Consider the following 23,071-nt stretch of genomic DNA (forward strand, 5'->3'; position numbering starts at 1 on the left):
GAAGGTGCGATCTCTGGGAGTAGAGCCTCTATTTGGAGCTTGCAGACCCTCTACAGGAAATGGGCGGGCTTGGCATGCTCTCTGTGTGTTCCTGAATAGTATTTTCCTTCTCCTAATCATAATCATAACACCAAGAACTACCTCCATAAAAAAAGACTGGTGAACAAAGACCCTAATTTTACTTTAAAGGCAGAAATAAGGTCAGAGACAGAAAGAGAAACCCAGAAGGAAGAGGAAAGGATGAGAAGGAAATGTTGGGAGCAGTGCATTCGAACTGTGTGTGGTTGGAGGTAATGCCTATTTTTTCATTATTTTTCTATATTTCCCAAATCTTATATAATAAACACGTATCATATTTATTATCTGAAAAAAATGAATATGTTGTTTTCTAAGGCAGAGAACTAGGTGGAATAGGATACCTCTCTTCTCCCTCTGTGAGGACACACCCAGGCCTGCCCTCAGAAAGTTCAAAGTCAAGGCCACAATTCCTGCATTGCCACCACCAAGTGTGCACCCATGGGAGCTCGTGCGCACACCTGCTCCTATCCCCCGCACCATGCACACTCATGTGCACACACCACCCCCAGCCCTAGTCTGCCAGCCTGAAGTCTACACATAGCATGGCCGCACAGACCAAGGACAAGTGATGGAGTTAGTAAGTGTGAGCGTTTCTCATCCCAACCCTCCTCACCGTGAAGTTGAAAGAGGCCAGACATCCCCCAAGCAGGGTCCCCCGCTCACCCCTAGAGAGTCACCGACTTCCGAACCCTGGAAGGCTGGGCCCAGATCTGCCTTATGCATATGTTCTGAGTCACCTCCAGGACTGGCCACTCTCGACACACACCAAAACATTTCTAGAAACCTGAGAAACGCTCCGTGGTGAGTACCAGCTCATGGCCTGAACTTCAGGCAAAGGTCTTCAGTGACATGTTCTAAACGAGTTGCTTATCCCAGGACCTGGGCAGATGCTGGCGAGAAGGTTTTGGGAGCAGAAAGAAGATGTCACTGAGGAAAGACACAGGAAGGAACCAGGGTGGCAGGGTGACTTTGGCAAGAGCAGGTTTGAGCTAGGAAGAGTCTGAGGACCACAGCCAGGAGGTGCTGAGTGCATCCAGCACCAGCCAGGGCTGCATCAACTGTGAGGATGGAATAGGCTGCCGAGAAACACCAGTGGGGCAGACAGGGGCCAGCAAAAATCCAAATTCTGCCAGACCTCTCGTCCCTCCCATCCCCGGACGCCAGGCCTTTCATGCTATCTGCATTGGGGGAGGAGGGGGAGGAAGAGAGCCCAGCCATAGTTATCTAGCAAACCACTGGAACTGCACCCAGGGTCAGCTGCCTCCTGGGTTGGCCCTGGAGCGCCTGTCCTCCAGAGTGCCAGGGACAGGGAGGAGAGGCGAGCAAGTGAAAGATTTCCTGGATTGGCCAAATCAGAGGAATGGATCTCAGAGAAAAATGCGGAACTAAGTCAGATACCAGACAAGGGGCTTCCCCAGAGGGCCACGGCTCCCTGGAGACCAGAACTGGTCTCCCTGCTGGGTTTGTGGCTCTTGAGAACAGTTTTGTCTCCTTCACCAGACAGGGAGCTCCATGAGGGCAAGGTCCAAGCCTCCCCCATCAGAGCAAGCCAATGTCATTTCCTCCTCTCCCCACTCCTAGGCCAGGGGAGGCCCAACCCCTCCCCAGGTGGGCACACCTCCAGGAGCCCCATCCCAGCTCCCAACAGCATTGCTGCTCTGTCTAGCAGCTCCAGCCAGAGTGGCCATGTGCTCTCACAAACAGCGCAGGCCCAGCTCTGGCTCAGACCCCAGCCCCAGTTCCCTCATGTCAACGCCGGGAGGATGGCCAGGCTGGGCCTCCTCATCGTCTGCCTCTGGCTGTGCTTGTAGCCAGCAGGACCTAAAATAGTCCCTCCCCATCTGAGTGTGTAGACATTTTGAGGGCAGCACACACAGAACGGAAATCCTGCTGGGCAGGCCCGCACTTCCCTGCACAGTCTCAGACAGGCCCGTGGAGCAGCCGTGAACAGGAGCCAGGAGCAGGCAGCCAGGGTTTGGGGCAAATTATCTGCCTAATTCAGCTATAAACACCCAAGCAGGCCAGAGGCACTAGCACTGAGTTTAGCTAAATTTTACAAAGGGACATCTGAAATTTCCATTTGTCTTTTCCCAGCCAAGAGAGAGGTTCCTCCTCAGATCCACACAGACAGTGGCCAGAAAATCCATCCATCCATCCATCAACCCAGGTGCCCATCTACCCATTTACCCAGACAGACAGACTTCCGTTAACACCTCCGCTAAGCAAGGCCTTGTGCTGAGCATTCAGAATACAAGGAGGAAGGAGCCACAGTTGCTGCCCTAAGCTTAGCCCAGGGAATATGCTAACATTGACAGAGACGTGCAGGCCCTAGAGGAAGCGCAGTGACCCAGTGACCGAAAGACAGGCAAGTCCCGCAGGAGAAGAGGAGGAGCCAGGAAAGACTTCCCTGAAAAAGTGACCACACCTAAGTCTTAAAGACTGGCCAAGAGTTACCAAGGAACAGGAGGCAGGGGGTCTTCCCAGCAGAGGGGCTGCTAGAGCAGAGCCCTGGAGAGCCATAGAGGCTAGAGAGATGGAACTCAGGGCTTCTGAGGACTTTTAGCATCCGTGCAGCAAGGCTGAGGACACAGGTATTATCTGTACAGGCCTGGAGGCTCTGCCTCTGGGTGGCCTGGAGGTTGTGGGAGCCCCAGGGTGCCAAGGGTGTGACCAGTATCTTTCAAAGCCCAGAGACGAGGGTGACAACCTGGAACAGATGGTGAGTTCAAGGCTGGTGCTCACGGTGAAACCTTTTTCCATATCTACCGTGGGAAGAACCAGATGGGCTCAGCCCTAAAGAATCCAGGGCCACTCTGTGGCCCACAGTGGGGGGATGCTGCCCCTCAGCACAAGACGCCACACACCTCCTCCCATGCTCTGTGGCGCTGGCATCTGCGTCACCAGCTGGCCCTCGGTTGCTGAGTATGCAGCAAAAGAACGACTCCTACCTCCCCCAGGGCTGGAGACTCTAAAATAATGTCCCCTCCTGCCTCCTGCCTCCTTTTCCCTGCAGGTGGAGGAATGGGGCAAGATGGACTCTTGGCTTGGACACAGCCTTCTCTTTCTAAGCTGTCTCCAAGGAGCCACCAAGCACAAGCCCACAGAAGAACTCCCCCTAAGAAGGGGCCTGTCCAAGGTAGAGAGATGGAGCTGGAGGACTCCAGAGATAGTCCAGCCACTCCCTGTCCTCTTCGCTCTCTCATTTGCCCCTCTACCCTGACTTTCTGGTGACCTCTAGGAGAAAGCCCTCACCATGGCCCCCAGGGTAGAGGGGCCATTTTTCTCATATGCTTCCAAGAAAACAGATTGAGTCTTGCCCAGACGAGCACACCGCACCCCCCTCAGCCAGACTGAAAGCTCCCATCTGGGTCTCTCTGGCATACAGTGTCCAGCCGCCAGAACCCAGATGGGAATGTGTATAGACCCTTTGTGATAATGAAGTGTGGGAGAGGGGGTGGGACGAGACAAGGAATGGAAGGGAAGGGTGACCCAGGCCTCCCCAGAGGATGCCCTTCCTACCTGGATGGGGATGAGAGGCTCCTTGTCGTCAATGTCGATGAGCACGTCTTCCCCAGGACTGAGGAGGCTCACATCGTCTGCAGAGGAGGAAGGCACTCTCTCAAAAGGCTCCCCGTCGCCAGCCCCGGGGCTCAGCTGAGACTCCGCAGTCCCTCCACACCTCTCAGCCGGTTTCCCTCTCCTCCTCCCTCCCAGTAAGTCCCTCTCTTAACTCCGCCTCTCCCATCCTCCTTCACCTGCAGTCTTCCCCTTCTCTGCCGCCCTCCCCTCACATTTCTCTCTTCTCTCCCCATATCACCACCTCCCTGCCCTCCCTCTCCCTCCCACTGGCCTCACTTTGAGTCCGTGCCCCTCAGCTCCCACAAGCATCAGTCATCTGCTCCTGGTGCCCCCCCATCCAGAGTGAGGCTCCACCCTAAGGAAGGTGAGGTCCCCACCCTGTGGTCTAGCAGAGCAGAAACCACTTCTCATTCAGGTCTCCACAAGAGAAGGGCTTCAGGATGCATATCAACTAGGAAGGGTGGCTTGGCCCCGAGGCACCCCCTTCCCTGTGCTCCCCAGCGTCTCCCCTTCCCCTACCTGGGCCGCCCTGTGGGGATGGGCTCTCTGCAGAGTAGGGGTCACACAGGAAGCTCTCCAGGGAGCGGATGGTACACTGGCCCACTACAGGCCGGCGGCCAAACTGGCGGTTATCAATGACCTTGACAGTGATGGGGGGGCAGTAGAGCTCCTCGCTGGGCAGCATCTGGGTGGAGGAGGAAGAACCCATTGGCCTCAATCCCTCTCTGGGAAGCCTCCAGGTCAAGCCCAAAGAGCAGAAAATGACTGTAAACCGCACATAATCCCCACAGCCAGAAATCCAAAATGGTAGCTGGCCCGGAGCTGGGCAGTGGAGCGAAGGCACACACCTTCCCATTGGCCCCTTGAACCCTGCCTTCGGAGGCTGGCGCCCCCGACAGCTTTCCTTCCACACACATCCCGTTCAGCCTGAACTGAAAACAAGGCTGCGTTCCCTCACTGGCTGGGAAGGGGGCGAGGGGACTTGGCCCCGGACTCGACATTTCTTGCAGACAGTCCCCCCCAAGTGGATACTCGAGAGTTGGCTAACAGACCCAGATTCTTCCCCCCACACACCCCAAAAGCACTTTGAACACAACTTGAAATAATTTATATGCTCTCCTTCAGGGGCGGCTTTGGCTCGGCCAAGAGGAGGCTTCTGTTGACAGCCACTGGGCCTGGAATTTCTACAGCACTTTCATCTTGCAAACCATTTTCTTTTCCTCAGACTTGCCTCACTCTAGCCACTAGGTCTAGGCATCCCAGGGCGCTGGAGAGGGCTGGGGGCCCGAGGGCTGTGGGGTCAGCTCCTCTGAGGGGGCCCAGGCTGGGGAGGATGTGGTCCGGAAAGGTTTGGAGGAATCCTGGAAGGCTGAACCCTAGAAGGTCCCTAAGGGCACTCCAGGGAACCGAAACCTGTCCCGAAAGGGAAAGAGCCAGGGGATGGCTCCTGGGAGCTTTCGCTGACCCAGGATCTGGGTAGAAGGAGCAGGCTGGCCCCATGTGTGCTACTCACAGGTCTGAACCCTTCCAGTGAGGAGGGTATGAGCACTCCTCCCCATGTTCATGGGACAGTGAGGTGAGAGATGGCATGACCTGCCTTGGACCCCGCAGGGAACTGGAGCACAAGCCCCAGGCTGCTTGGGGCTGTGTGGAACTTCTAGCCCCTAGGACTCTGGAAGGGGACAGTAGGGAGGTGGGGCTCACCACTTCCATGAAGAGGGTGCAGATGTCAAAGTTGGGGTTCTTCCGGAGGTTCCTGATGACACAGGACTGCACTGTCTGGCCCCCACACTCTACCACAAGGCTGGGGGAGGAGATGCTGGCTAGCTGGTAGCTCTTCATGTTCCGCAGTCCCCATGCCAGGATCTGGGCACACACAATGAGGAGAGCGGTTCAGAAGGCTGCAGGCCCCAGGAAAGGCTGGGGCCAGGAAGGGGAAGAGCAGGCTACTCCCAGCCCCCATGCCCAGGCCAGGCCCACTCACCTCGATGGCGGTACGCTGGAGCGCTGGCTTGATGTTCTGAGGAACCATGTAGATGTTGGCCTCCCTCTGGGGTGGTGGGTAGGGCAGATCTGTGTCCTCGGACTGCAGTGGACCAGCACGTAGAATGGAGACAAAGGTAGGAGGAAAACCAAGGCAAAGAGACAAGAGAAGGACAGATGGGATAGAAAGAAATGCCAAGCGCAGGAGAAACAGAGAAGCAAAGATAGAAGTGGACAAATAGGGAGGCAGAAACGAGAGAGCTAAGTCAGTTTCAGCCAGGCACCATCTTCTCCAGGATCACACTGCCAGCACCTTCTCCCAGGGCTCAGGTCACCTTGTTTCAGCTGAATCCCAAGTCACCCCTCTTTCCATGGTGCAGGCTCTGATGCCCCATGATCTGCTCAGGGTCTCCCCCCCAACACGCACAGGGTACACGAGTGTACACACTGTGCACTCCATCCCAGCAGGTCCACCTCAGCCCCTCTGAGTCCCAGTAAGGACACGTGCCTGCCCCCCAGCCTGGTTCTCCTGTCTCCTGGCTCAGACCCTTCCAGGTTATCATTCCCCCCACAACTGAGACACCTTTCAGCCCCAAACTCCAACCTCTCACACCTGTCCCCTATGAGGATAGGACACTTGCACTGTGAGCCAGAAAGAGAAGAAGAATTGACCGATGGGAGAAGGGGCTATAAGGGTCTGTCATCCCCAGAGCACCAATGCACGCTGCTGGGGAGATTTTCTCTCTACGGATTTGCCAACAAGAGTTTGGCAAGAATCCTCAATGACCACGAAGAACTACGTGAGGAAGCAAGGCGGGGCAAGGGAGGCAGGTATTTCCTTAGATAGTTAGCTGCCAGTAACAGCAGTTAGGAGCACAGGTGTGAGTCCCAGCTCTACTGCATACGACATTAAATAGATTATTTCACCTCTCTATCACTCAACGCTTTCATCTATAAAATGGTTAGCAAAAGTTGTTGACCTCTAAAGGTTAGGGTGAGGGTTGAAGAAGTTAATACCTGTATAACATTTAGAGGAGCGCCTGTTCATGTAAACCTTCAACAGGACTATTGTGACGATTAGAGAAAGATGTGCGTTTCTTTAGACTCTTTACTTCCATGTCAGAAAATCATCACATTTTCTGAGTTTATTAGAACAAGACCCTTTACTGCCACCTATTGGGAGATTGTTATAACAAATACACATACATAGTGCCTGTGCTAGAACTTGCACCCCGTTAGACACAATGTCCTTGTGCAGTGCCCAGCCTGCACATCCATACGTGGAGGGCCTGACACTCAGGAAATGTTAACTATATTAAAAGAACTGTGATGGACACCTTACAGAGCTTGCTTCATGTAATCTCATTTATTAAACAATGGAATCACTGGATTCATTCTCCAAGTGACTTGCGTCGGGTTCCTGTGCAAGGATGCTACCTCCATACGCAGATGCTGTGCCATAGATGCTGACAGCAGTGAAAGCAGAGAGAGGTATCAGCTTCCCCCACTTCCATGAGTCATTTCACAGCCAACCCAAGCCACTCCCCTGCCCAGTGACACCTGATGACACCATGTTTCCCCTGACCTACAGCAGCTGGAAGCTTAGTCCTAGAATCAGACCTCAACTCTAGCTCCAGCTCTGCCACCTCCTCGCCGATTGACCTTGGGCAAATTACTCAACCTCGGTGACTCAGTATCCTCAGATGAAGACCTGAGATCAGCTGCTCTGATAATTAAATGAGAACAAATCCGAAGAGCACCTGGCACATAGGAGGTGCTTATAAATGGCTGTGACTGTAACTGTTACTAGAATTGTTGTTGGTACCATTGTTTTTGCCATTGGTGTTGGTGTTGATCTCCCCAGGGTGACTTCAAGAGAGCTGAGTCATCAGAAGCATCTTTCGGAAGAACACTGGCTTTATTACTATCTCTAAGTCACCAGGGCATAAAGCAAAAAAGCTTGTCATTTTCCTCCAGATCCACAATGCTGGTGGCATGATGCAGGAAGCCCCTACACTGCTGACTGTCTGATGGGGAGGGGTGATGGACAGGGCTGCTGCCGTGCACAACTCCAGGGGGCGCTATGTGTGTCTCAGTCCACATGAAAGGGGCCCTGGGAGGATGGAGGCAGGGCCTGCACAGCTTCTGCAGTGACCTGGCTGCTATGGGGACCCCCAGTTCGATGTCCTCCCTGGGCACTCCGAGGCCACCAGCTACAGGTAGCAGCATAGCAGGGTGTTCTCTTTAAAGACAGGGTTGCACTTGAAGGCCTGCTTGTGGCCTGTTCATAGCCCCTTGTGGCTAGTGCCCAACCCATTATGGACCAGAGCCAAAAACCCAAGACAAAGAGAGGCCAAAAAAAAAACATCAGGGAGGGAACAGCCCCAGGATCCCCTGAGCAAAGAAGCAGAAAGATCAATCTTTCTCATACACTTGCTCTCCTAACATCACTAAGGAACACTCATGAACACATTCCTCCCAGAATATTCCCTCTCTAGGCCCCCAAACACTGGGCAGCATCCACTTCATCCCTCGCTTCCCCGGTCTCTCTCCCTCAGGGCTCCCTCAGGCTCCATGGTGATGACATTCCTCTCTAAAGAATGGGGACCAGGCTCCCCATCTTCAGTAGCCTGCTCACTGAGGACAGAGGAACAAGAACCTGGAGAAGGTTAAGCTCCGGTACCGTTTGGAGAAGGCCCTGGAGAAAGAAGGCAGGAGCACACAGCTGCAGAGTGCCAGGCCCAGCGGAGGCAGAGGAAGAGAGAAGCAGAGACAGTGGTTAGAGATGTGTCCCAGGCAGCTTCCTCAGCACGAGGCCACCACATGCATCCCAAGGCCAGCTCTGTCCACCGTGCTGTCCCCAGGGGTCCCAGGACATGCTTCTTCCCTGCCATTTCCTGCCACCTCCCAGGGTTGCCTGCTTCTGTGGCTCCCCCTATGACCATGCATCCTAATCCTCCTCCCCAATTTTTCACACTATCTCCTGGATCTTCTCCTTCCCAATTTAAAGACATCCCCATCTCCCAAATCCACCCACACCCTCTTCTGTGTCCTCTCTGCAGGCTCCTTCCTCTCCTCGCTCTCATTCTGTTGTCTCCACACACTACCGCTCCTCCGTCATAACCACACCACCCACCACCCAGTGCATCCTGCTTCTGCCCTCGGCACCCCTCCCCAGAAATTTCTGTCTCCAAAGTCCCCTACCTGAAGGACACTCGTGGGCTCTTCTCTCTGTCACACCCCCTCAGCAGCATCTGGCCAGCTGACCTCGCCTCCTTCCTAAACCATCTCTCTGCATCCACACCGCTGTCCCACCCTGATTGCTGAGCCTCCTCTGCAGCCTCCCCATCTTCCACCACCAAGCCCTGATCTGCTCCTTGGTCCTCTCCTAGATTTTCTGCTCCCAAACATCTCCGCTAAGCCCCAATATCTTACGGCTTAGTTCATTATACTGAACTTGTCCAAAACTAAATTCTTTATCTTCCCCCTCAAAACCTGCTCCCTTCAAATCTGACCTCATCATCCACCTAGACAACCAAGCCAAAAGCCCCCATGCCACCCTTGGTTCCTCCTGCCCCTCATCACCCTGACTGACTGACCACCAAACCCTGGGGATCCTGTCTCCTAAACATCTCTCACGCCCACCCGCCCACCCATCTCCTTTGCTCAGTACAAGCCACCACCCTCTCTCGCCTGGATTCACCAGCATCCCCCTTTCGTTTGGCTTTGACACCCTCTGCCAACAGCCCATGCCTGCTGCAATCTGCAGCCAGGGTGGGCTTTCGAATAACGTCACTCGCTGCTTCAAGCCCTCCAATGTCTTCCCATCTGCTCAAGATGAAGTGCAAACTCTTCATAGTAGCCTCCACAAGACCCCTAATCTTCCAGCTCCTGCTGCCTTCTCTGGGCATGTCTCTCATCAGATAAATTTCCCCTTGACGACCCCAAATAGTGATGAACCACCTCCTGGGACACACGCAACACCTGCCCTTCTGAATGCTAGCAGGTTGCAGGAGGCACCATGCTCCTTTAGCTTTGAGACTTGGAGCTCAGTGGTCCCTCTGTCTGAAATGCACTTCTACCGCACTCCATCTGTACTTCCTACTCAGACTGCAGGTCTCCATTTAAATCTTCCCTGGTGCCCCAACCTTAAGGACCCTCGTGGCCCCCATAGCAACTTACACTTATTTTCATAGAAAGACACGTCAATCAATCACCCCTTGCTACCTCCACATGTTCGTTTGATCTGTCCTCGGTTAAACCAGCAATTCTGTACACAGGGACCACAGCTGAACTCCCCCATCCAATAAATAAATGATAATGAATGGGTAATTGAAGGAGAAGAGGGAGAGTGAAGACAGAAGAGTGGGTGGATAGGAGGATGAAGGGATGAATCCAACACACACTCTCCTCCTTCCTAGCACCCGTGCATGCTCCAGCCTGATCCTAGGTCCTCCCCAGGCCTGCTCACTGCTCCCTCTGGTTCAACAGGCTTTCTTTACTGCCACCTGAATCTAACCCATTTTTAAGGCCCAATTCAAGATATCCAGAAAAATCTCCCCCAGATGCTTCAGAAACATCTTGTAACCTGACTGACTCTCTTAACCCTCTCCACATGACCCTTTCCCCACATATCCCATTCCTGTGGCCCTAAGAAATCTCTGATCATCTCACAGACAGGAGTCCTGAAGCCTCTGCCAGCTCTTGAGCCTGGTTTTCCACTTTTTTCTGGTCCAGCCCACTTGAGGGGTATAACAGGGGGTGCAGACTGAACATCCTGATTCACTGTCCTATGAATGATGGGGGATGAAGCCACATTTGACCAGCTCCTGCCTTGCTCCCCTCTGACGCAGGGCAGACCAGGGGCAGCTACAGAGGTGGGTTCTACAGCTGTGCAGGGTGTTGATCAAGCCAGCCCAGACCAAGAGGACCCCAAGAACAAGTGAGGCTCTCTCCCCTGCCAGAGCTGAATCCATCCTCAGGCCCACTTCAGTCTGTCTGTCCCGCTGGCCAGTTTAGCACAAAGAACCAAGGCCCTGAGCCACGAGAGGGGCTCCCCTGGCCCAGTCCTAGGGGCCAGCACATTAGACAGGCGTCGCTCCCAGGGTAAAGGAAGTGCTGGCAAGCTTCCTGGGTCAGCCCAGTCACCAGTAGCCTGTGGACCCTCACCTCACCCAGCAGGGTACAGAAGACTCCACAGTCACATCCTGGTTCCTCAGGGAGCTCCAGGCAGGGGGCAGCCAGGCAGGCTGGGAGGGCTCCGTTGTCTGCCTGCCCCACCCAGCTCCTTAGGAACAACATGTTGCTCTAATTACACTTCCCAGGAAAAAACAGTGTTTTAAATTAAGGCCTTGGGGGAGGTATGGGGGATGGGGGACCACTGGCTTTATTTTCCTGATTGCAAAACACCAAATTTTTCCTTCTAGTGGATTTGGGGGTGCAGGAGAGTACCCCCGGTACATCTCAGAGTAAAAGCCATATACCCTGCAGCCTGGGTGGGTGGATGGAGTGGCATCTGGTAACCCCCACCCCTGAGCTGGCAATAAAATCAGCCACAAAGCATACAATCTCTTCCACCAGGACATCCCCTGCCCCGCAGAAGAGAAGCAGCAGAAGCAAGGGTAATAATCTAAACCACACCCCCTCACCTCCCCGTGCACGCCCCCCCCCCACCAAATGGTCAGGACCGCAAGCCCGTGGGTCTTCCTCTACACGTTTTCTGTATCCTGGGGTCCCTGTGCATTCAGAGACCCACCATCACCTCTGCTGCTGTGTGTGCGTCTCTGTATGCGCCCTCGAGAGTGTACATACTCGCACACGCTCACATGTGCATGCACACACTCTCCAGTTCTCAGGAAATCTAAAATTGCAGTTTCTTTGAACTCATTCCCCTTGGCAGCATCGACTGCCTTTGTTCTCCAGACAAAAAGGAAAAGAAAGGAGACAGAGGGCTCAGAAGAGGCGGGGAGAAGGAGGAAGCTGGGGCCAAGGAGCAAACAGGAAGAGTGAAACACGAAAGGCGAGTGGGAAGAGACTCAGAAAGAGAGGGAAAGACAAAGAAAAAGGCAGACTGGAGAGCAGAAAGGAAACCCTTCCCTCCATCTGCTCTCTCTGCGAGGACCCAGATCTCCTGGACATCATCAAAGCCTCAAACACACCATGCAACAGCCTCACTTCCTGACCAAGAGCTGCAGAGAGGGGCGTCCCAGATGGGCATAAAGCCTGGGAAAGTGGAAGCTTGTTGTCCACCAAGCCGGGTACAGGTGGTAACATGCCCCCAGCCTAAGACACCGCTGCCTGGGCTCCCTCCCCACCTCTTCTGCCAATCCCAACTTCAAAAGCTAGCTCAGTGGCTCCTCTTCTGGGAAGCTATCCCCACTGTCTTGCTCTGGGAGCCTTCTACAGGGACAGATAGCACTTGAACTCATTCACAGGCACTGTGGCTTGGGCGTTTCCGCACCTGGCTGCACTAGCTGAAAGGCACTTCCCACGAGAGACGCTGTCCTAAAACCATCCTTCAGAGTCACTTGCCCCATCCGTTCTTCCCGGCCTGTCTCTGGTCTAGGCCCCTATCTCAACTGGCTCAAGAGTCTCTAGCTAGTCTCTCAAACCCACCCCCCTGCAGCCAGGCAGCTCCCTCACTGTCCCCAGACTCTCATGGACTCCCCTGGCCAGGGATGCCCCCGGGGAAGACTCGAGCACTCTTCACGGGGATCAGGCCGGAGGCTGGGAGCAGCCAGATGGGAGATACAAGGCAGGCGCTTGGTCACAACGAAGAATACAGAAAAACCCTACTGGGTGTCCTGCTTCCTGCAGGACCAGTGGCATCAGAAAGACTAACCTGCCCCCACCCCACCCCAGGGATTCTTAAATCGAAGAGGACTCAGAATCTTGGCATGAGGCTTTGCCTTCAAGTAAGAAGGACATGGGCTGTGCTAGGGGCCCCAGGGCTGTCCCTGGGGCTGAGGGAGGTCACAAGGTCATCTTCTGGGGCTGGTCCCTGGACCAGCAGATCATTCATCCCACTGGGATGGGTCCTCCTCAGACCCTTTGAACCTGCTGGCCCAGCCCAGCCCTGTTCCTCGCACACTCCTAGGACTTGCTCTCCCCTGGCCCTGCTGACCCACACCCCGCCTCAGCCTGCGGCCTGGCTGGCCCTGCAGCGGGACACTTGGCCCTCTTCGGGCTCTGGCCCACGAGCTGCAGTTTTGATTTGCTTTCTGACAAGACTGCAGCCAGATCCCTGCTCTCGGAATCTGAGTCTTCGCTGTTATATATTACGAATCCAGTTATTAAGGATTTTAACTTTTTTTTAATAACTCATCCCTGGGCTGGGTCTTCTTCAGAGCAGGCTGTGGGTTTTGGCCACAAAGTGCACTCAATCAAGAGAGAGGGCTCCGTGCTGCTTCCCTGGACAGGACTCCGCCTCCCTTTCCAAATCGGCAGTCTTTGCAACTGCAGCCAGAAGCAGGAGGCTGCCTGTCAGGCACAATTACAGCGAGCTCACTTGGCGGACCCCACCTCGGTCTGGGAGCAAAAGGAAGTGAGGTAAGGGGTGCGGGGCCTGTGGATCCCACATCCTGACTCTGCACTTCAAGTCCAAATTGCAGTGAAAATGTCAAACGGTGTCTGCTCTCAGTCTGGGGATTCCCTGATGGCAGGAAGTGGCTGCCCTTTTCCCAACGCCTCATCTGACTAGGGTTCTCCTTCCTGTCTCTCCACCCAGGTCTCTGCCACCCTCTGGCCTGGCTCCCAACAGTCCACCCACAGATGCACAGGAGGCCATAGGGAACGTGCTTCTCCTCCCATGGCAAAGGATGCAGCCTTGCTTTATCTAAATGCAAACTCCGAACTTCTTCCAGTCCCCAGGAGGCCCCCAGCTAACCCCATCCCCCAAACTAGCCAGGACCCAAACTGATCCTCGGCCCTTTGAGCCAAAGCCATGTTTCTCACTTTCTTCCTAAGTGCTGACGGGCATAAAGACATTTCGCTAATGCCACCTCCACCAGAAAGGCTTCCTTGACTACCCTGGCCCCTTTCAAACAATTTATTCTTCAAAACATGCCACCTGGTACTGTAATCATTTAATACTCTGTATTGTGGTTCATGTTGTCTGGGTGAAATCTGGTCTCCCAGCAGAACAGCAAGCCTTCTTAGATCAGGATCACCCCCATGACACATTCTGGGTGGCCCTGAATCCACACAAAGCATAGGGAATAAAATCCAGACAGGTCTCCGTGTGACAGGCACCTGCTGGGCACCAGGAACCTGGAAGGCTCCACGTGTGTGCTTGGAGGCTAGCTTCACCTTCCCTCCACCTCGGCCCACCCACAGGCCCAGCCTCAAAGACCCAGCTCACCTCATCCAGGATCCTTGATGTCTCCTGCACCTGGTCCACAGTCATGGGATGTGGCACATCCAGGAGATGGTGGGGGGCGGGGTGGGAGGAGGAAAAGTTCCCCATTAGTATCAAGGTGCACTAGGTGGGGCCAGAGGTCAGCATGCCAGATGCCAGCACTAAGAGGAGCCAGCAGAAACCACCTCCCACCAAGGGTAAGAATGATGCACTTCCCAGCCACACCCCATCGTGGTCCCTGAGAAAGAAGGTGCAATGAACGTCAATGCAGAGGGACGCTGGGAAAGCCTAAGGCATAAGCCTGGACACCAGGAACCTCTGGAAGCAACAAGAGGAAAGAGAACAGCAGGTGATGGGAAGGGCCTGGGAGCCTCTGGCCTTGGCAAGCCGAGGAGAACCAACCTAGAACCCCCAGGAGTGGGCAGGGCTGACAGAGGGAGCTTAGGACAGGGAGGGAGACCTGGTGGAATGGGGGTGGCGAAGGAGGGCCCGCATGAAGGGAGGGCCTCCCAAGAACCACTGAAAATCATGTGGGCTGCCTTGTGAAGGGCAAAGGAGCCCAAATGACTACTTCTCATAGATGCAGCTGTCCTTCTTCTGGATTCAGGTAATGAATCCAATTCACCTGGGTACCAGTCAAAGCTCAACATTTTCTACCAAGACCCCCAGGAGAAGGAAGGAGGGCATCAGTAAGGGAATGAAGCCCCCGTCACTGGAAGAGGAAAGAAAATGGGATCCTGATAAGAACAATTCGGTGGGAAATGTGGGCTGAATCGGAGTTTCTGAAACTCACTTGTGCGTGAAAAGGCTCTGGAAGGCAAGTTGATACAGAGGTTGCTAGGCTGCTGCCTCAGAATTGCCTCAGTAGGTTTGAAGTAGGACTCAAGAATCGGCCACACTTTCAGAACCCTGGGGCTAAGTCAGTGATTCTTAGCCCTGGCTGCGCATTAAGATTCCCTGGGCAGTATTGGGAAATACTGGGCCTGGGCCATACCCCTAGAGATTCGGTCTGGGGTGAGGCCTGAGCACTGGTGATCTTTAAAACCGTCCAGCGGATTCTAATGCATATCAGCTGAAAGTCACTGGGGTGGACAATTGTGAGGACACTTCATCTGGGATTCTGTGGTTCTTGGACTTCTCAGAGAAGAAGGGCAGGGAAGGCCTGAGCTGGGCAGAGAGGCTTTGAGCTCCCTCCAGCCTAGGCCCTCCTCTGCTTGAAAGAGGTTTCCTGGGGGATCGAGGCAGGATGGTGGTAATGCCTGACTGCCCTTCCTAACCCAGACAGGGCTGCAAACCAGGGAGACTGGCAATAGTTTGAAGAAGAAAAGGTCAGAGCAAGACATACCTCAAAACCAGGAATATGGTGGATGGCCGGCTGGGTGAAGAAAAGAGAGCTCTGGTCATGTGCTTGTCACCCAAGGCCCCCAGCACCCTCATGACACGCATGGACTGTGTCAGTGATCAGAGAGTCCATGGTTTGCCACCTCTGTTCCTTGAGGGTGGAGGAGATGCTAAGCTGGCAGTGGGCTGAGTCCCTCCAGACACTTCACCCAGAGCAGCCCTACTCCTGTTCAGTCTGCATATTGGGATTCACATCACACTAAAAGGAAGTTTGAAGGTACAGCTCCAACCCAGACCCCTCATTTTACAGAGTGACTGGCCCAGGGCCACGAGGCGAGATCATGTGCTGGTGGAGCCAGCACTGCAATGGAGATCCTGCCCTTGCCGGTCCCTGAAGTCCCCCACATTGTTGCAATTAAGGCTCCCTTAATCAGACCACAGGGGTCCTCCTCCCAGAAACCATGTCAGGATATGACCCAAGGAAGATTAAATCTAGTAACCAGAAGACTCAGATATTCCCAACCCCAACATTCTACTCCAATGTTAGATGGTGTCCTGACTTGGGGTTCAGAAAATGGGTCTCAGCAGGAGGCCTGGCTTCAGAGGGGCGTTCCAGGCTCCCACTGAGGACTGGCACCCTACCCCACCCCTGCCATGCTCTTCTTGTCTGGGCCTCCTGGATCTGGATACAGAGCGGCCTCACCTTCTCTCTCTGGATGAGCTCAAAAGAGGCCAGCAGCTCCCCCGATGGCTGGCTGCCCCTCATCAGTGGGAACCAGGCCAGCCGGGGCATCCGTTCCAGACTCGGTTGACAGAGGCAGCGGCCAATAAACTCGTCTGCGCCCTAGACCAAGTGTAGAGAGAAAAGAATCAGCATTCCTTACCCAGGGCTCCAGGTCGCCTCAGAGAGATCACCAGGTCTGCATCCGCCTTCTGAACTAGAAAGGGCCTCGGTAGTCAGGGCACCCCTCCCACAGAATGGTGAATTCTCCCTCCTTAGCAGGACTCAAGGACAACATAAGATGTGAGCAGCCTCTGGTGACAGTCACTAGGTTTGAATTCCCATCATGGTCGGGAAGTCCCTCTGGACAGTGGAATACTGTCCAACTAGTGTTCGCCCTGCTGTAATTTAATCTTCACTGAGCCTACTGGAGACCAAAGAGACAGCCTTCTGGCATTTCTCTAATGCCCTCAGCAGTACAGGTGTTTGCAGAGCCAGGGACTTCTGTATCTCCTGCTCATTTCACCCTTAAGTTCTTCTGCTTTGCAAATGGGGAAACTGTTATCACATTCATCAAATTAAATGAGCCTGGACAAAATGATGTTTTCATCAAGGAAGGTGCCTTGTTTTTTCAGGCAGAAGACAGAACCCTCACACTGGATGCGGGGCAGGCCGGCTCAGGGCTCCAGCAGCCTGCGGCTCAGCTCATACGGCCACCCTCCCAACCCGTTCCACATCTGTACCCACTCCTTCTGCCAAGTCCCCTGACCAGTGCCAGCCCAGCCGCCTGCCTCCTTGTCTCCCTCCTCCTCCTGCTCCAAAGGTGCCAGGGCCTGTGCTCTTCTCCTTCCTCCAGTTGCTCATTCCCCCCATGGTACCAGCTTTTCCTCCCAAGCACTCCAATGTTGGCCCCCCCGAGCCCAGGCCTGCCTTACCCACGGCCAGCCTCCTCGCCATCTGGTGAGGCATCTAAACAGCACCACCTTCCCCCACCCCTGCTCATCACACCCACCCAGGGAACCTGACATCTGGTCACCGCAACTCTTACTGACAACGTCTTCCAAGTCCAGGCCCTCCCCTTTCATCCCACTGCCGCCTCCAGCACAGGCCAGGTCCTCTGCTGTGTGCCCAGTGGATCTCATCCAGCAGCATCCAACTTCCTCTTCAGAAAATGCTGCCCTGATATCGTCACTCTCCTGCTCCCCTGGCCTCAGACTCCCTTCTCCTCCTTCCAGGCCTCTGGCTTGCACTGACACCCCAACCCCACATTTCCTCCAGGGCCTGGGTCTTCCCCAAAGGCCTTCCTGACATTCCAGCCCACAGTTCTCTCTCCCTCCTGGGAGCCTTCCAGAGCTGCTCTGTCTAATACAGGAGCACCAGCCACCTGCAGCTATTTAAATTTTAATTTTACTTTGTTAAAATGAAATAAAATTTACAATTCCATTTCTCAGCCGCACCAGCCCCATTTCCAGTGCTCAGCAGCCTCATGCAGCTAGAGGCTCCCTTTCCAGACAGCACGGCCCTAGAGCTCGCCTGGCACCACAGGAGGTCCTGTCCGTGGCACAGAGCTGGGAGGCACTTGGGGACCCGTGTTCTCACATGGAGGATTCTCCACTGTGTGGGTGTCTCGGCTCCCACCTAAGCAGAACCCCAAGTGCGGGGCCACTCAACCAGTCACGCAAGTGCTCGATGTACATTTAAGGATTCCACGCAGCTCCTCGATGAGAAGGGACTGGCCCCAGATCACACAGGCAAGGCAGAGGCAGAGAAAACCCACGCCCCTGGCCCACAACCAAGCGCCTTTTCCAGATATGCTCCCTCTCACTGATGATCAGTGTCTGCTGTGGGGAGGCACCTGTGCTAGCAGTCCATATTTCATTACTCTAAAACGGTTTTAACTGCTCTAGAGCCTACGGAGTTAGGGGAGAGGCCATCTGGTTGGGCAGCCACGAGTCCCTGGAGACCCCACTTTGCAGCATGGTCCCTCCCTGTGAAGGACGAGGCAGGAGCCAGGCAGACTCACGTAAGTGTCGTGGTCGTACAGCTCCACCACAATGCTGGGCGGCTGCTTAGCAACTGTGGCTGGCTCGCCGAAGATCTCGATCTCATAGAAGATGAGCGTCTGGTCCCAGGTGGGGTTCAGGGTGTTCTTCACCACCACTGTCTTCTGGCTCTGGTGCAGGAAGGAGACGATGGCATAGGGATCTGCGTGGGAGGGAGATGGGGTAGGGAGAGAGGACACAGCAGGGGCCGTGAGAGATGTCTGCTCCAGAGCCATGTGGGGCCACAAAGCTGGAACAGGGCTGTGGCTGCCGCTCTGGAGCAAAAACATTCATGCTGGGATTCATCTTCCCCATGGGGCTCTCCTAGGCCCACCATGAAGCCAACTGGGGGCCATGGTGGGGAACTGGAACCTGGGTCCTGGCAAATGGGCACAAGATCCAGAGAACATCCCCTTTTGAGCTGCTTCCTGAGCTGGCTGCTGGAAGCAAGGTTCAGCTGGGGGAAGTGAGTGCCTGTATGGTCTGTTCATTCATCCATCCATCCATCCATCCAACAAGCAGGTATTGAGTGCTTTCTGTATGCCAGGGTAGGGGCTAGGGGCTGAGAATACAATTTGAACTAAATATAAAAGATCCACACAAGCAAATGTAAAGTTACCATTTGGTTCAAAGCCTTGAAGAATAGATATAAAATGCAGTGAAATGTGTTAGGGAGGGATCTGGCTTCCTTGAGGAAGGGGGAGCAGAGCAGAGCTGCTGGTGTCTGTGAGCTCTGGGATGCCACCAGACTGACGTGGCTAGGTCTGCCTTTCAACACACTCACTCTGGCTGCCACATGGAGAACATGGAGCATGAGGAGGCCTAGAGAGACCCAGTTCTGGTTCCGAGGCCACTCCAGTGGTCCAAGGAGGAACAATGGTGGCCTAGATGGGTGTGGGGTGCTAACGGGAAGTACACAGACTCACAGCTATTCAGCAGTGGTGGTGTGAGAGAAACCCAGAGGCCCCCGCAGCTCCCTGCTGTCCCCAAACTCCTGCCACACCAGCCTGGGACCCACCCACAGGTCATTCCCTCTGCCTTGTCCCAAAGGCAAGTGGGTGTCACTGGAGCAGACTCTAGGGCAGTGGTTCTCAAATATGAGCATGCTGCAGAATCATCTGGAAGGCTCATTAGACTGCTGGGCCCTGCCCCCAGAGACTTGGATTCAACAGGGCTGGGGTGGGCCTGAGAATGTGCATTTCTAACAAATTCCCGAAAGTGATGCTAATGCTGCCTTCTGGGACCACATTTGAGAAACCAGTGCAGGAGAGGGACTGAGTGCATATAACTTGGGAGAGGCACAGAGGGCTTGGAGGAGAGGGCTCCCTTCAGCTCCTCCTAATGGGATGTCACCTTGAGGGCTGAGTCCAGTGCCTAACCCCACACTCTATACCCTTGGCACCCTGCTCCACTCTGCAATGGCCTGTGCCCTCTGAGCCCCATGGTCCAGCCCTAGCACTGCCAGTCACTCCCCATGTGACCTCAAGAGGGCCTCAGTGACTTCAGAGGTAATGGCCTCTGTGTCGCTGGCCTCAGAAGGATGCAGGTTCAAGCACAGCCCAGGGGCTGGGATGGGGAGATAGGGCTTCTGCACAAAGGGGAGAAAGGCAGGGCAGGCTCCCTGGCTACAAGAAGATGAAGTGGCACACCACAGCCACTGCACAGATGGCAGAAAGAGGGACTGGCAAGGAGTGGCCAGGAAAGAGACAGGAAGGTTGGGGTCACAATGGCAGGAAACCCATCGGGATGGAGAGAGTGGGGTCCAAGGTTGTGCCTGTTGCCTGAAGAACTGCTTTTAAGAGCAGGGAGTATCTAAGTTAAGGGGCAGACTCAGCCATGGGCACCCATGGGCTAAGCAATGCTGGGTCTGGTTAATAGAAGGCAGTCACCAGCCTGGGATCAGCGTGGCGGCTATCAGGCACAAATCATGGAGGACTTCCTGCAGGAAAATGGTTTTGAGCCAGACCCTGGGCAGCAGAAGAAGCCAAAAAGAACTGCCCACCACATCTCTCTACCCCCACTTGGTGGGAGCCTCCCTGGCATGGGGCTCCCCCTTCCATGTACCAGCCCTGGCAGGGCTGGCCCGGAGCCCTTTCCCTCCTGCCCCTGGCAGGGCCCAGCGGCATCTGTGCATTTAATGAAACTGTCTGGCTGTGATACCATCAGCTCCAAGCTCGGCAGAGAACCTCTCCTGGTTCCAGTAAGGGAAGGAGGGCGCGTTCCGATAAATAAAACCATATTAGAGAGGCAGCGAAAAAGCCCCTTTTGTTCCTGCCCCGCCCCGTGCTTCCCTACGCTTTATTTTTATAAGCGCACGGGCCCCAGACCGACCGCGTTTACACAAAGATCACAATTGCACATTGTAGCGGCTGTGCACGCTGTATTGGTGTTGGCAGCACCCCCCACGCTGGCCCCCGAGCAGGCTGACTCCTTCCAGCAGCCCCATCAGCCCAGGCAATGAGCTCAGCGCTGGGGGAAGAACGGGGAGGGGGTGGCTTTCAAACAAAAATCACCCAGACCTACACACGTGCCCCGCCCGCCCATGGGAGGAAAAAACACACAACAAAGGCATTGTAAAGAGCAGGCCTGGAAGCCTGAGGCCTCAGACACTGGGCTACTGTGTGCAGGGGCCAGGTCTCTCCCTGCACAGGACCCCACCCCTCAAAAAGAAAAAGAAAAAAGGGGATTAGGGGTGTTGCTAGAGCAAGGTGGTCAGATGAAGGACAGCCAGACACACTCACAGACAAATCCCTCTTCCAGGAAAGCCAAGAGGAGGGAGAGGCAGATTCCCAAAAAGGGGTTGAGGGGAAGGTGAGGGGCTGGGTTTTGCACGTGCATCACTGCCTAAGGCTCTCCCCAGGGCCACACCCACAAGCCATATGCAGTGAGCAGCGTGCCCTCGCTAAGGCAAGCACTTTGGATTGCAGCTCTGAGGACCATGGCTGCCCCGGGGAGGATTCAGCCATGAGCACACAAGGATTCTACCTAACTCTATCACCACAAGGGAGCCAGGGACCAGTCACAAGGCCCCAGGCAGATGATTCTTTGGCTGGATCCAGAGCCCTTCACCAGGCTGTTGGGGCTGAGCCCTGCTGCTCAGACCTTCCTGGAGCTCCAGGGAGACCTTCTGCATTCACAATACGCTAAGCTTTCCTCCTGGGCCTTGCCACCAACCACCAGGGATGGGGACAGAGTGGGAAGCATCACCCCATTTTTCAGAAAAGGGAACTTTGCCTGGGGAAGACTAAGTCACTCAGCCATGATCATATGTGGCCAGGACTAGACCCCCTGACTCCTAGTCCAGTGCTCCTTCCACCCCACCACCTCATAGGAAAGAGCCCTTCAGAGAGCATGGGATCGATTGCCAATAATCAAGGCAATGCAAATTAAAACTATACTCCAGCAATAGTTTTCCTATAAAATTAAGAAAAATTGTTCAAAATTATAAAAGCCAGTGTGGGCAAAGAGTTGATGAAATAGGTACTCTCCTTTATTGCTGGAAGCAATTCAGCAACCCTTCAGAAAAGCAATTGGGCACTAGGCCCTGAAAAACATAAAACGGTTTATGCCCTTTTCCCATATTCCTGGTAGTCATCCAGATTAGCCAGAAAGCTAGATGTATGTACAAAGACGTTCACGCTAGCGTTACTTGTAATGCATCCTTCATTCACTATAGAATTATTGATTGGCTACCCTGTGGGAGGTTACCACAAGTGCTAGGAATACGAAGATGAATGAGACACAATCTAAGCTCTTAAGAGTGTGACTACTGGTTGGAAATTGTAACCTAAACAGCAGGTATAGTACAAGGTGATGTGCTACTTAATAGCAGAGTACACAGGTGCCAGGGTGAGGAGCGCCCGATGTCGCCTGCCGGCATCAAGTCAGGCTTCCCAAAGCAGGTCTCAAGGATGACGAGGTACCCCATGCAGACAAAGGAAAAGGGGGCATTCCAAGCACAAGTATGGCATGGGCAAACACAATAGAGACTTTAGGCACTTGGGGAACAGCAAGGCGTTGGTCTGGCTGAGGGGACAAAGGGAGCACCAGGGCCGTGGGGCCCAAGGAGGCAGGAGGGGAGGAGGTGCAGATCACAAATGGTCCTGGAGTCCTGCAGAGCAATTTGGACTGAATCCTGTAGATCAGTTTCCCAAAATGTGTTCTTTGAGTGTCGGGTTCTCTGGGGAGCTAATGAGTGCTTAAACAGATTAAGCAGGCTCCTTCCCTGCAGCCGCCTCAGAGCCTCTCATACGCCACTGTGCGCTGTAAATCTCTAAGCATGCAGTGTTTCCCAGTCTCTCTTACTCAGGAACCCTTTTTAAGTGGAGCATTTCACAAGCCTCCAATGCACTTTGGAAAACACCTCCTTAAGCTTGTCTGGTGGATTGCCCCAGCCAGAGCCAACCTTAACAAAAAAGCTGTGCTAGTAAAGGGGTTGGGAGGGGAGGCTGGAGTTCAGACTTGGGAAACCCAAAAGCAAGAAACCTCTAGCACCACCCAGGACTGAGTCTGAATCTGAGGGAAACTCAGGCACTGGTCACTGAGACACGGCCCCAGCCGTGGGCAGCTCTGGCTCATCAGACCTCACTACGGCCTGGTGTGGCAGGACCATCCCACAGGACCACCTACCTGGCCCACCGCTGTGACCTCACCTGGAGCTGTAAAGCCAGCAAAGAGGGCACCGGACCTTCTACTTTCTTGAGAGGTACTCACCCCTGTAAATTAATAAATGATGTGGCACTGGTCTACCAGTCGTCTCTCATTGGCTTGGTTAGGCAAGTTGGATCCCCTGAGCCCAGTGACCTGGGAGGCCCTCAAAGAGGAGTTTCAGGGCCCCTCCTAAGCTAAGGGCCATCCCTGGAATGTGGTGACCTCATGAAAGAATGGCCTGAGGGTCCTCCATCCAGGCAGGCAGTTCTATAAGCAGAGCTTATGATCCCTGCCACCACAACAGCCATTCTCAGCTGGCAG

At 54.4% G+C, this 23,071-nt stretch overlaps 1 protein-coding gene across 27 annotated transcripts in view; it reads right to left on the reverse strand.

The window, feature by feature from the left end:
• DYSF (dysferlin) overlaps positions 1-23,071 on the reverse strand; it is a 231,859-nt gene that overhangs the window by 68,890 nt on the left and 139,898 nt on the right. For 17 of the 27 annotated variants that reach the window (XM_037736135.1, XM_017521989.2, XM_017521985.2 and 14 more), the window contains 8 exons: positions 18,082-18,263; positions 16,041-16,181; positions 15,342-15,371; positions 14,000-14,029; positions 5,642-5,743; positions 5,362-5,523; positions 4,177-4,342; positions 3,598-3,674 (listed from right to left, as the gene is read on the reverse strand). In XM_037736135.1, the coding sequence (XP_037592063.1) occupies positions 3,598-3,674; positions 4,177-4,342; positions 5,362-5,523; positions 5,642-5,743; positions 14,000-14,029; positions 15,342-15,371; positions 16,041-16,181; positions 18,082-18,263 (890 nt within the window). Of the gene's footprint in view, positions 1-3,597; positions 3,675-4,176; positions 4,343-5,361; positions 5,524-5,641; positions 5,744-8,323; positions 8,366-13,999; positions 14,030-15,341; positions 15,372-16,040; positions 16,182-18,081; positions 18,264-23,071 lie in introns of all 27 variants that reach the window. The other 10 variants (XM_037736130.1, XM_037736134.1, XM_037736133.1 and 7 more) reach the window with 2 other exon arrangements.

This window comes from Cebus imitator, unplaced genomic scaffold (genome assembly GCF_001604975.1).
Source record: "Cebus imitator isolate Cc_AM_T3 unplaced genomic scaffold, Cebus_imitator-1.0 Scaffold23, whole genome shotgun sequence".
Taxonomy (NCBI): Eukaryota; Metazoa; Chordata; class Mammalia; order Primates; family Cebidae; genus Cebus; species Cebus imitator.